This window comes from Corvus brachyrhynchos, unplaced genomic scaffold (genome assembly GCF_000691975.1).
Source record: "Corvus brachyrhynchos isolate BGI_N302 unplaced genomic scaffold, ASM69197v1 scaffold245, whole genome shotgun sequence".
Classification (NCBI taxonomy): domain Eukaryota; kingdom Metazoa; phylum Chordata; class Aves; order Passeriformes; family Corvidae; genus Corvus; species Corvus brachyrhynchos.
This window is the reverse complement of record NW_008238988.1, coordinates 5,529,174-5,541,860: the sequence shown is the minus strand read 5'-3', so window position 1 is coordinate 5,541,860 and position 12,687 is coordinate 5,529,174. Positions and strand designations below refer to the sequence as shown.

The 12,687-nt window shown below is 55.6% G+C and overlaps 2 protein-coding genes across 3 annotated transcripts in view; both read left to right on the top strand.

The window, feature by feature from the left end:
* Positions 1-9,540, top strand: part of GNG2 (G protein subunit gamma 2) — an 11,190-nt gene extending 1,650 nt beyond the window's left edge. Inside the window, exons 2-4 of the mRNA XM_008637317.2 lie at positions 4,353-4,419; positions 5,316-5,431; positions 6,249-9,540. Of these exons, the coding sequence (XP_008635539.1) occupies positions 5,345-5,431; positions 6,249-6,377 (216 nt within the window). The 5' untranslated portion in view covers positions 4,353-4,419; positions 5,316-5,344 and the 3' untranslated portion in view covers positions 6,378-9,540. The remainder of the gene's footprint in view (positions 1-4,352; positions 4,420-5,315; positions 5,432-6,248) is intronic.
* On the top strand, positions 7,419-9,540 carry LOC108447813. Of its 2 annotated transcripts, none has more exons than XM_017738911.1 (2): positions 7,419-7,602; positions 7,639-9,540. In XM_017738911.1, the coding sequence occupies exons 1-2, from the start codon at positions 7,433-7,435 to the stop codon at positions 8,417-8,419; spliced, it is 951 nt and encodes a 316-aa protein (XP_017594400.1). In that variant the 5' UTR covers positions 7,419-7,432; the 3' UTR covers positions 8,420-9,540. The 2 variants fall into 2 exon arrangements, with proteins under 2 accessions (XP_017594400.1, XP_017594401.1); XM_017738912.1 differs by having other exon boundaries at positions 7,419-7,968; positions 8,005-9,540.
* Positions 9,541-12,687: the final 3,147 nt, after the last annotated feature.

Here is a 12,687-nt window from a genome sequence, read left to right as displayed (position 1 = left end):
CTGCTTTTCCTTTTGGTTCAGAGGGGAGAGAAGGGTTTTCTGGAAAGCAGAGAAAAAGCTGGCTGGGAGGTGAAAAAAGCATGGAAAATTGAATCCTGGAATCATTCAGGTTGGAAAAGCCCTCTAAGATCATTCCCCCAGCTCTGCCAAGGCCACCACTGGCCCACATCCCTGAGTGCCACATCCACATGGATTTTAAATCCCTCCAGGACTGACAATTCCAGTGCCTCTTCCTGCCTATTCCAATTCCAGCTGGCAGGAGAGGATGTGTTGCACAGGTTTAAAAGTGGGAAGGACCAGAGCTGGGTGGGCAAAGGCCTCAGGCCCCGAGAGATGCAGGAGGTGTCTCGTGACAGCCATGAGATCTCACTGAGTGCCTGTCTGCACTTCCAGGAGTGTCAGGAAGTGCTTTCCAGGGATGGTTCCCAGGGTTAGTGCTGCCTTTGGACAGTGACAGGCCCAAGCCAGTGCAAAATGTGCTTTGAGAGACCCTTTCTGCAATGGCAGTGCCAGTTTAGGGTAATTGCACTAATTAATCACCCTTAAAATCATAACATTGTGGGATGGTTTGGGTTGGAAGCAACCTCAAAGTTCATCTTTTTCCACCCCAGCCATGGGCAGGGACACCTTCCACTGTCCCAGACTGCTCCAAGCCCCATTGTCCAACCTGGCCTCGGACACTTCCAGGGATCCAGGGGAAATACCATTTTTTTCAACATTCAGGAGAATTCCAATCCCCACCCACACAGACCCTGAGCTAAAACTCAACTAAAAGAGGAGAAGAACCTCAAGGAGGTGCTTAAGCTCTGATTCCATGGGCTGGGAGCTGGAGCTGGTGATGGATCCAGTACAAGGCACCCAGATTCCAGGATCCTCTCTGCTCCAGAGCCTCTCAGCTCAGCTCTGTGCAAAGCAGGCAGCAGCTGGTGCTGACGAGGAGCTGGCAAACGAAGCTTAATTACTCCTGCAAGCAGAGCTGGCAGCTCTGGGGTGCCAGAGCCCCACAGGAGCCCAGGCTGGGAGGGGAGAATGGGATGGCAGCTTAGCAGGAGGGCTCAGCATCAAGAAATGCTCCTTTTGCGGTGGCTTTTTTTGGGTTGGATGTGCCATTTGGTGTGGGAATGCATCCAGGAATCCAGGTGGAGGAGGGCTGCTTGTCCCTTGGCCCAGAGTAATGGTGGCTTTTAGCTCAGAGCACTTTAAACCCCGATCTCATCCCATCAAGCTGCTCCACATCCACATTTGTTGCTCCACATCACGGGTGAAAGATGAAGATTTTGGCAAAGCTGGAATGAGCGGACACAGCTGCATCAGGGATCTGGGATGTGCCTCGCTGTTTGCCCACCTAAATCCCGATTTTTGGTGCCTGTTTGGGCTGGGTGACAGAGGAAAATGTCATCCAAATGTATCAAAGGCTCTTCATTCAGCAGACAGCAACAAATGAGCTGGTTTTTTTGGAGCTTAGGGACCATCTGGGAAAAATCAGCAGCAAAACTGCCGTGCCCAGACATTTATTGCCAGCATTTTTCATGGAATCATGGAATGGTTTGGGTTGGAAGGGACCTTAAAACCCATCTCATTCCAACCCCCTGCCATGGGCAGGGACACCTTCCACTATCCCAGGTTGCTCCAAGCCCCGCCCAGCCTGGCCTTGGACACTTCCAGGCTCAGCTTTTCTGGGAAACCTGTGCCAGGGCCTCACCACCCTCCCAGGGAAGAGATTTAAGCCCAGCTGAGCTGCTGGAGCATCCTCCTCTCCTTCAACCCCCGGTTCCTCTTTACTCATTGCAGTCAACCAAACACCACCCCAGAAAGTATCCTCAGATCCGAGGAAAAATGCCAAAATATTTGAGCGTGGCATTTAGAGGGAAGTTGATTTTCCAGGCATTGTATTTCCTGGCAGTGACATCCCTCCCTGGGCAGGCACAGGGATGGGAAGTTGCAGAGCCAGGGTTGGAGATGTGATGGATGCAGAGAGCCTGCCGGACCCCATTTGGGGAATCTGGGCATTCCCAGGATGGTGGAGTGATGGCAGCACTTGGATACAGGTCACTGAGGGAGCTGTGCCAGCATTATCCCAATTAATCAGCAGGTCCCCTCCATCAGAGCTCACTTCCTGGCCCCAGCCAGCAAAATCCCAAGCATGAAGCTGAAACCAACGTGCTTCCCCATATTTCCTGGTCTTCCCGTTACCACAGGGCTGCTCTCACACGCGGGAAGGAGTTTTATGGCATTCCCAAGGGAATTCAGACAGCGCCTTATTTCCCTCACTTAATGGCACGTGCCGTGTCTGGATAATGGGATTCCTGCCTTGGAGCCCACAGGTTAATGAGTCCTTACTCATTATGTTCATGCTAATGATGTTTAACACGGCCAGGACACGGATATTGTCTCGTTTGGGCTCTGCACTGTAATTGCAGCTCGGGATCTTGCCAGCTTGTTTGGATATGTGTCTGCTGTGCAGAGGGGCCGTGGGTTATTTACGTGTGTGGAAAGGGGGGAATTCGTTTAAAGGGATGCAAAAAAGCTGGAGAGGGACTTTGGATGAGGGCCTGGAGTGACAGGACACAGGGAATGACTTCCCACTGCCACAGGGCAGGGATGGATGGGAGATTGGGAAGGAATTGTTCCCTGTGAGGGTGGGGAGGCCCTGGCACAGGGTGCCCAGAGCAGCTGTGTCTTCCCCTGGATCCCTGGCAGTGTCCAAGGCCAGGCTGGACAGGACTTGGAGCAGCCTGGGACAGTGGAAGGTGGCCCTGCCCATGGCATGGGTGGAATGAGATGGGATTTAAGGTCCCTTCCAACCTAACCCATTCCATCCCTCTGTGATAAATCCAATCCAAACAAAAAACCCCATGGGAGTCTGTGTTTACTCCTGGCGGTCCCACACCTTCCCGGGGGCACAGTGGGGTCTCCTGACTTTGGGATTTAAAAGCTGCCTTTGTGGCTGCCCTGCTGCTGCTGCAGGGCTGTTTTCCGGGGCGGGACCTTCACGAGCTCACTTTGAAGTGTCACCTGCTGCTTTTTTGTTATCCACGGTGGAGGAAACGCCCCAGGTTTCCCCAGGGGTGGAAATGCTCTAAAACCATCCCTGGCCCCAAACTGGTTCTCGTTTCTGCTTGAAGCACCTGCAGAGAGGTGCGGCCGAGGGTGTGGTGGCTCCTGGGAGGCTCCTCTGAGGTGGCTGAGTTGCCCCAGAGTCCCCAGCATTGTCCTAGCAGGCCTGTGCTCATAGGTGACCCCTCCCACCCTTCCCTCACCTTATTTTTGGGGCTGTTTTCCCCATTTTAGTGCCCCTAGGGCTGGATGCCTTAAGAGCAAGGGAGGGTTTCCTCATAGGAGGGTGGCAGCAGGGTTGGATATAGAGAATTATTTAAAGGAGCAGGGCTGTAAGAGCCATGCAGATGATCTCAGCAGTCCTCCCTGCTCCCACAGATCCTAAACATGGAGTGACTGAAGTCCCTGAAGCAAATCCCTGCCACTGGAGAAGGTCCTTTGTATGGAAGGGCGCAACACGGAATCGTTTAGGTTGGAAAAGCCCTGGAAGATCAAGTCCAGCCATTCCCCCAGCGCTGCCAAGCCCACCATTACCCACATCCCCAGATGCCACATCCACACATCTTTTGGAACACTTCCAGGGATGAGAATTCCACCAGGACGGCATTTGCTGCCTTAGGAAAGTCTCTGTGGCACCCAAACCGTGCAGCAGCAGCAGCATCTTGGTTGAACCTGCCCCAGCTTTCCCAGCTGCTGTGCCAGAGCCACGGCACACTCCATGGCTTTGCAGGGAAAAGGAAAAGCAGGAGGGATGCACTCTGCTGCTCAAACCCTTCTCCAGCCCCCCCCAAAAAAATAAAATATGGGAGAGATGAGATAAACCCACCCAGAAACAGCGCAGGGGCTGAGCTGAACCTCCAGCAATGGCACGGAGCTGGGCCTGGGGGGAGCACATCCAGCCAGGAGCTCGGGCTGGCACTGGGAGCTGGGCTGGAGGATTTTGGCAGCATTCCCCAGGGGATGCTCCTTCCACCCCAGCACGAGCTCTGTGCCCCAGACAGAGTTAAATCCCTGCCCTGTCCCTGTGCATCCTCCAGCCCGCTCGGCTGCCGGGGCTGCCAGCAGCCCTGGGCTACTTGCCCGCTGACTGAAACCTCTTCCTGTGCTGAAAACCTCGCTGAATGCAAACAAAAAATGTCACTGGGGGGCTGGGCTTGCACGGCACAGGGTGAGGGACACACCGAAGGAACCCGGGGTGCGGCACCCGGCGTCTGCGAGGGACTTCTGGGGTCCCTGGTGCTGTGAGTGATGATCCCATGGAGCCGAGCCCCATTTTCTGTTCTCTTTATTTGTAGGCAGTGAAGGGCCAAGAGGAGCAGAGCTTCCCTTAGAGGCACAAATCACCGGAGAGATCGGCTTCTGGTAAAAATTAACCCCTCCTTGTGCTCCCCTCCTCGTCCTCAAACCGCAGCTGGCCCTGGTGTGATTGTTCTCCCAGCACAGGCACCAGTGCCACGGTGATTTCTTCGATAAACCCCTCTCTCTCCAAACCCTCTAAATCCCAAAAGATGAACTTGAGCCCTCAGCTTTTCCTTAAAACACCACAATTCCCTTATTTTAGGGCTTGTCCCATCGCCCAGGGGTCTCGCTGTGTCCCGCTATTGCAGGACATCCCGAAAAACCCCCTTTTTGGAGCTGGCAGGCAGCCCCAGCCCGGCAGGAGCACTGCTGGAAAAGCCTTGCTGCTGGAGGAGCTGGATGCTGGGACTCTGCTGCCTCTGCCAGAGCTCACTGCTGGGAGAAGGTGCCGGAAAAACATCCGGGATCCAGCCCGGCGTGGCCTTAATGAGCATCCCCCGCCTGCCTGGGGTAGAAATCTCGAGAAACAGGAAACTCCAGCATCCTGTTTAGCATCTCAATGTGCAAACTGGCAGCAGGGACAAAGCGAGGCACAGGGACACACACTGGGCACCGGCACGGGCTGGATGATGGGCAGGGAATGAGCCTGGCATGGCAGCTCGGGCTGCTGGGGGAGCCTGTTCCCTGATTTCTGTTGCTGCCACAGGTTTTCATGGAACAGCAAACACCAAAGCACAGCTCAGCTGGAGTCCTGCTGCTGCAGGCTGGGCTCTGGACAGTGCCACTGTCACCTAAGGGGCATCCCTGCTCTGGGGGCGATGGCACCACTGGCACTGTGTCCCTCACCCCGTCATTCCAGCGGCTCTAACACTTCACACGTGCAACCCCAACCCATCCTTTGGGGGCGTGCAGGGCTGGGAGCAGCCCAGCAGCTGATCCCGGTGTGTTCCTGCCCGCAGCCCGTCCCGGGAGCGCTCCTGGCCTGCCCATGGCTAGCAACAACACTGCTAGCATAGCACAAGCCCGCAAGCTGGTGGAGCAGCTGAAGATGGAAGCCAACATCGACAGGATAAAGGTAGGGATTCTTGGGAGCTGCCTGTGGGAATGCTGGGAGGTCCTGGCTGCTGCCCAAAGCTCGTGGCAGGAGCTGGGATGTGGACCCAGGTGGTGTTTGTGGAGGATGCTCTTCCAAGTGATCCTGATGGCCCTGGCTGAACAGAGGGAGATGCTCACCCATTCGATCATAGAATCCAGGAATGGTTTGGGTTGGAAGAGCCCTTAAAGGCCACCTTGTTCCAACCCCCTGCCATGGGCAGGGACACCTTCCACTATCCCAGGCTGCTCCAAGCCCCGTCCAGCCTGGCCTTGGACACTGCCAGGGGTGAGAGGCAGCTGGAAGCATCACCTGGAGCCCCGCTGGGTGGTGGGAAGGAGTGACTGTCCCCAAGGCATCTGAGCTCCTTGCTAAGAGCTTAAATCCAGGGGGAGAAGTACTCCAGGGCTGGGATGAGCTCTGGTGGTTTGGGAGCTGCTGCCATGTCCGGAATAAAGAGCAAGGTTGGTGGCTGAGGGCAGGAAATGCTGCTGTGGATGTTCCTGCCAAGGGATGCGTGGGAGAGCCAGCAGGGATGCTCGAGTCGGTCCTTGTCAGGTGAAGGACAGGGATGGGGAGAAGGCTGGGAAGGCTGGGAATGGGAATATGGGCTGACAGAGCAGCTCAGAGCCCAGAGGTGAAGAACCAGCCCCAGCAGGGATGTGCTGCCACGGCATCGGTCGGGTTCTTGCCTCAGATCTGTGGTTCCCTGCCCAGGGATGCTGCCAGCTCTTCCCTGCTGGTGGCACCTCTCCAGGTGCCATGTTCTGTCCCTAACACAGGGCTCCTCCTTTTCCAGGTGTCCAAAGCAGCAGCAGACCTGATGGCGTACTGCGAAGCCCACGCCAAGGAGGACCCTCTATTGACCCCCGTCCCGGCCTCAGAAAACCCCTTTAGAGAGAAGAAGTTCTTCTGCGTGATCCTGTAAACCCTGGAGGAGCCTGACGGGCACTCAGGCCACCCTGAACACTGATGTAGAGTTTTTAGGAATGGGGACGACCTGCTGGTCCGCAGAATTTAAACAAAAATAAGTAAAAAACACGGCCTGGAAGCTACAGAGATGTGCATGTTTAAAGAACCTGGCCACCTTTGGGGGAATCAGATGATCTGCATTGCGAGGCAAAAGATCTGAAGTCTGTAGAGTTGCCTAGAAAGAGAAAAACAAAACAAAACAAAACAAAACAACAAAAAAAAAAAAACCCCAAACCCCAAACCCATGTAAAGAATAAATCCGTGTCACTTTTCTGCTCACAAAATTGTTTGATTGTTCCGTATTTGAAGCACCAGAGTTGTGCTGAGCAAAGTTAACTGCTAAGGATGTGTATAACCTTCTTGGAATGACGTTGTTGGTTCCTTTCCAAGCTAATATTTTTGGTTTAAGTTGTCAGATATATAGCGACAGGTGAGGTGGCCGTGCTGTTAACTCAGTGTTTGGTCTTGTGCTTTTTCATTTCTGGCTGTAGCGTAGCAGGGGGAGCCAAGGGGACACCGGCAGCTCCTGCCTGTCCCCCACGTGCTGGCAACTCAGCAAACCCCACTTTTTACCATTCTCTCTATGGTTAGCTTTGGTTCTGCAAGTAAAAGTGGTTCCTGTGTCGTGCTTGGTGCTCCATACCCCTGTGATGACATTCAGTGGTAGTGCATGAGAGTTTGATTCCGTTCATCCGCTCCAGACTTTTCTTTTCTCGCGTTTGGCACCACGTGCTGGTGGAAGAAGCCGTAGGGAGGGAACAGAGGCGATTCTGAAAGCAAAGAGAGCTCCTGAGATGCCTTAGACGTGCCTGAAATACCTCCTGCCACAGGGCAGGTGCCAGCCCGGCTGCAGGGCGAGCCAGAAATCCGAAAATCAAAGCCGACCACTTCTTTCCGGGTCTTTCCTTTCTCCTACACCTCTGTGCCTCTGCCCTCCTCGCTTGGTCCTGCTCTTTTCCTGGTTCCTGGCAGCACTTCCTTCCCTTGGGGCTGGTCTGGAATGTTGCTGGGATGTTGTTCAGTGCTGGGATGCTGCTTTGTGGTGGGATTCTGCTCCGTGGTGGGATGCTGCTCCACCATGGAATGCTGTCCCACCATGGGATGCTGCTCCACTATGGGATGCTGCTCCATGGTGGGATACAGCCCCACTGTAGGATACAGCTCCATGGGGGGATGCTGCTCCCCCATGGAATGCTGTCCCCCCATGGGATGCTGTCCCACCATGGGATGCTGCTCCATGGTGGGATTCTGCTCTGTGGTGGGATGCTGTTCCACCATGGAATGCTGCCCTTTGATGGGATGCTGCCCCATACTGGGATAGTGCTCCATACTGGGATGCTGCTCCATGGTGGGACACTGCCCTGCAGTGGGATACTGCCCCACGAGGGGATGCTGCTCCACCATGGAATGCTGTCCCACCATGGGATGCTGCTCCATGGTGGGATACAGCCCCACTGTAGGATTCAGCTCCATTGTGGGATGCTGCTCCTCCATGGGATGCTGCTCCACCATGGAATGCTGCTCCATGGTGGGATGCTGCCCCACAATGGGATGCTGCCCCATGGCAGGATGCTGCTCCATGGTGGGATACAGCTCCATGGTGGGATGCTGCCCCACAATGGGATGCTGCCCCATGGCAGGATGCTGCTTCGTGGTGGGACACTTCTGCCCCTTCCTTCACCCACCGCCTCTCCCATTCCCGCTGCCCCCTCACCGCCTTGGGAAGGGCCAGGGGAGCAGCCCTGGGAGCCGTGGGGCCGCCCCTTCACAGAGGTGCCTGATTCCCTGTTTACACATGGCCTGGGCTCCGGGCCAGGCTGGGGAGTTATTCCCAGGCCTTCTTCATCCGCTCCCAGCTCTCGGGGAACGCACGCCACCTTTTTGGGCTCCTCCTTGGGTCCATACTTATGTGGATGTGGCTGGTCTAGCAACTCCTGGCTTTCCCCACTCATCTGTCCTCCTGGGAAACTTTGGGAATCATCCCTTTGGGAATCATAATGTGGGGATTTAGGTACAAAATGAGCTGGGTGTCACAAAGGGGTTTGGGGGTCTGCGGTGACCCCGCTGAACCAGTTCTGAATCAGGTGTGAGCTTAAAAATCCCTGTGGATCCGGGAGGGCAAAAGTCTTTAGGTACCTTTTGGTGACTCTTTCTAGCCCATAAAAAAGTGCTTTTCGGTTTTTCTACCTTTTCATACTCTTTTTCTAGTTCTTCTACGGAGAAGGCCAGCTCTTCTCACACTGGACTCCAAACTTTTGGCATCTGGGAATGTTTATAAGCCACGAGATGGTCCCAGCCACCCCCCAATTCCCCCAATTTTTGAACTTTTTACTACAGCTCCCATAGCTTTAGGATGAAGGGTGGATGAAGTGGTTTGCTCTGCAGCTGGTTTCACTCTTGGTGTTACCAGGCAGAGATGTAAAAACCCCATCCTGGGTTTTGCCTTTTCTTTTGAATCTGATTTATTGTCACAGAGAGTGCAGCGCAGCCGCTCTGACCCGGGGCTCCCACCCTCCCCTTCTCAAACGCTGCCATAAAAGTGGTTTGTAACAATTTTTTTAAACGACTTGCCTCTTTTACAACTCGAGTTCTTGATAACTTAGACGACGAAATAAACCTGCATGAATACAGGGGAGCGGGGAGGGGGAGATTTTGAAGTAACCCAAACTACTCATCGAAGGTGTTTTATGTTGCTGGGCCTGATTTTCTGTTGGCCGTGGTGTTGCCCTTGGTGTGCTGCCAGGTATTTCACCCCAGTATTTCTATTCACACAGATCTGCCTTTGCCAGCCAAGCAGAGATCGCCTGCCAAGGTTGTTTCCCCTCCTCACAACAAAAATCCCAACCACCCCTCCATCCCCGTGCTGGATTTCCAGCCTGGTCTCACACAACATTCCACTACCCCCAGGCTTTTCAAGAAAAATATCTGGAGTACTGGAAAAAGGACTTTTATTGTCTGCAGAGATTGCTGGTGGCAAGTCTGTCCATGCTTTGCCACCCTGCCAGCAGCAGGATTTTGGGGAGGGGGTGGTTGCAGGCGAAAGCCAGTCGTGGTGTAGCGCATCCCCATCCCACATGGTCTGTGTACTTGTTGGAAATAAACTTTTGGATTTATTTCAACCCTTTGGAGATGCTGTTCTTTGTGTGTCGACCTCTGGGGAGGTGGGATCCTGGCTTGGTTGTGGTTGGATGCAGTTCCCAAGGGGGTTTCCCACTCAGGAAGGGTTTAGCAGGAGTTTTGGTGCCTGTCAGGGAGGGAGGGTGAAGCCTCTTGGGGTTCCAGCAGCTTTTTGTTCCCTCAGGATGAGGCAGGTCAGGGGAGAACAGGCTCGTTCAGGGTGGGGCATTGCTCCTTGCTCAGAAATTGAGACACCTAAAATTCCCAACTTCATTGTCCATCCCTTCTCCTCTCTCCTTCTTCTCCCAGCCCTGGCACTCAGCACAGGAGCAAGACCAGAGGAGGCCGTGGAGCTGCTCCAAGGGCTGGAGCCCCTCTGCTCTGGAGCCAGGCTGGGAGAGCTGGAGAAGAGAGAGATCCAGGGAGATCTCAGAGCCCCTTCCAGGGCCTACAGGAACCTTACAAAGAAGGACAGATTTTTATAGGGCCTGGAGTGACAGCAAAAAGGGTTTTAAACTAAAAGAGGGTTGACTCAGACTAGATGTGAGGAAAAATTTTTTATGAGGAGGGTGGGCAGGCCCTGGCACAGGGTGCCCAGAGCAGCTGTGGCTGCCCCTGGATCCCTGGAAGTGTCCAAGGCCAGGCTGGACATTGGGGCTTGGAGCAGCCTGGGACAGTGGGAGGTGTCCCTGCCCATGGCAGGGGTGGCCTGGATGAGCTTTAAGGTCCCTTCCAACCCAAACCACTCCAGGGTTCTGTGATTCCGTGATTCTTCCTCATTCTACTGCCAAAACACCTCCTGATCACAGAATCAAACACCCTCTGCTCCAACCAAATTCTCCACATCCTGAATTTTCCCTCCAGTTCCATGGGACCCTCAGGGGGGAATATTTTTCCAGCAAAGCTACTGGACACACTTTGAGGCCGCTTGGCCCCAGCTCATTCCTGGGGCTGGGAACAAGGTGGCACCATGGGTTCTGAAATAAAACCACCAGCACTGATCCCAGCATGGATCTGTGCTGATATTCCAGTTTTCCAAGCATCTTGACAAGCAGCAAGACCAACTCCCAGCCCCTCCATCCTTTTCCGTGTCCATCAGAGCAACTTAAAAGCAAAATGGTGTCACAGGGAAGGAACGAGCCAAGTCTCTCCTCGCCTGCCAGGCAGCTCAGCTGTTCCAAACCTCCCTGGCTCCCTTCCAGCTCCAACGCTTGCTCCCTTCCATCCTCACCTCCCCAGGCTTCAGCTCCGGAGCAGCAGCACCTCGGAGCCAGCAGCATCTGCCGAGCAGGAGGAGGTGTGGAGCTTCCGTGGAGAGCGTGGGCGAGATGCTGCTCCCTGCGCTGCTCCCAGCCCTGCCCGGCTCCCTAATGAGAATAAACCCATCTGCGCTAATTGCGTTCATTAGCTGGAAGCCCAGCAGATCCGAAGCGGGGAGAGGAGGAGCCCAACCCATCTCCTGGGCAGGGATTTGTTCCGTGTGTTGCTGCAGGAAGGGCTGGAGCCACCAGGGAATGAGGGGATTCTCAAATCCGGGGTGAAATCCAGGGATGGGTTGGGAAGGGCTGTTCTGAGGGTGATGAAGGCAGGAGGGGTGGAGAGCAGAGGTTTCACTGCGTCCATCCTCGTCACTCTCAGTGGTGTGGACAGTGTGTGACACTCGTGTGGCTGAGGGCACTGTGGGGATGGTCCCAAGCTCCTTCTGTCCATGCTGGAGTTGTTGTGCCCGTCCTGCCCCTCTGCCTGTCACTGCCGGCTCCAGCTGTGAGGTGCGAGAGGGACACGTCCTCAGGAACTGCAGTGGCAGGAGGAGGAATAACGGGTTCAAACTGAAAGAGCGGAAGTTTGGGTTGGATAGATGGGATTCCTGGCTGGGAGGGTGGTGGCACAGGGTGCCCAGAGAAGCTGTGGCTGCCCCTGGATCCTTGGAAGTGTCCAAGGCCAGGTTGGACAGGGCTTGGAGCAACCTGGGATAGTGGGAGGTGTCCCTGCCCATGGCAGGATGGGCTTTAAGGTCCCTTCCAAGCCAAACCATCCTGGAATTCTGCGATTCCATTAAAACTGAAGGAAGCTGAGGTGACAGGGAGTCCCCGCCCTGTTCAAACCACTCCAGGAAGAAGCTGGAGGAGATCCAGTGGATGGGAGAGGAATGGCCCTAAAGGGAAAGGGAGGCAGAAAGCCCCCCTGGGTCATGGAAGGGGTTGGCTCATCCCGATGCCATCCTGCAGTCAGTGCCAGCTGGAGCGCTGGGAAGGGCTGGCACGGAGGGAAATGTCGGGATGAATATAGCATTGGCTCGTCACGTTGTCAGCACCCGGCTGCCTGCACAGTGCCACCCCAGCCACGCCGGGCGGGGGCACGGGGGCGGGCTCGCTCCCAGCCGGGGCTCATCGCCTTTTCCAGGGAAAACCAGCCGGGAGAAAAACCTTCAACTGGCAGCCTTCACCTGGCGGCTCCCCAGTACAGATCGCTGCTCCCCAGTGCAGCTCACTGCTCCCCAGTGCTCCCCAGTACAGATCATTGCTCCCCAGTACAGATCACTGCTCCCCAGGGCTCCCCAGTACAGATCGTTGCTCCCCAGTGCAGCTCACTGCTCCCCAGTGCTCCCCAGTACAGATCGCTGCTCCCCAGTACAGATCGCTGCTCCCCAGTGCTCCCCAGTACAGCCCAATGCTTCCCAGTGCTCCCCAGTTCAGCACAGTGCTCCCAGTAACCCCCAGTGCTCCCCAGTTCAGCTCAGTGCTTCCCAGTGCTCCCCAGTTCAGCTCACTGCTCCCCAGTGCTCCCCAGTTCAGCTCACTGGTCCCCAGTGCTCCCCAGTTCAGCACAGTGCTCCCAGTAACCCCCACTGCTCCCCAGCACATCACAGTGCTCCCAGCGCTTCCCAGTAAGAACTCCGCGCTCCCAGTGCTCCCAGTACAGCTCCCAGCTCACGCGGTATCCCCCAGGACAGCTCCCAGTACTCCCAGTACAGCTCCCAGTACAGCGCAGCGCACGCCCCAGTTCCCCGCTGGGCGGCACCGCGCCCAAGGCCCCGCCCCCTCCCGCCAGGCCACGCCCCCTCTCGCCAGACCACGCCCCCTCCGCGGCCTAGCCGCCACTTCCCCTCCCGGCAGCCCATTCCGCCCTCTGCTTGGTTGGAGACGCGC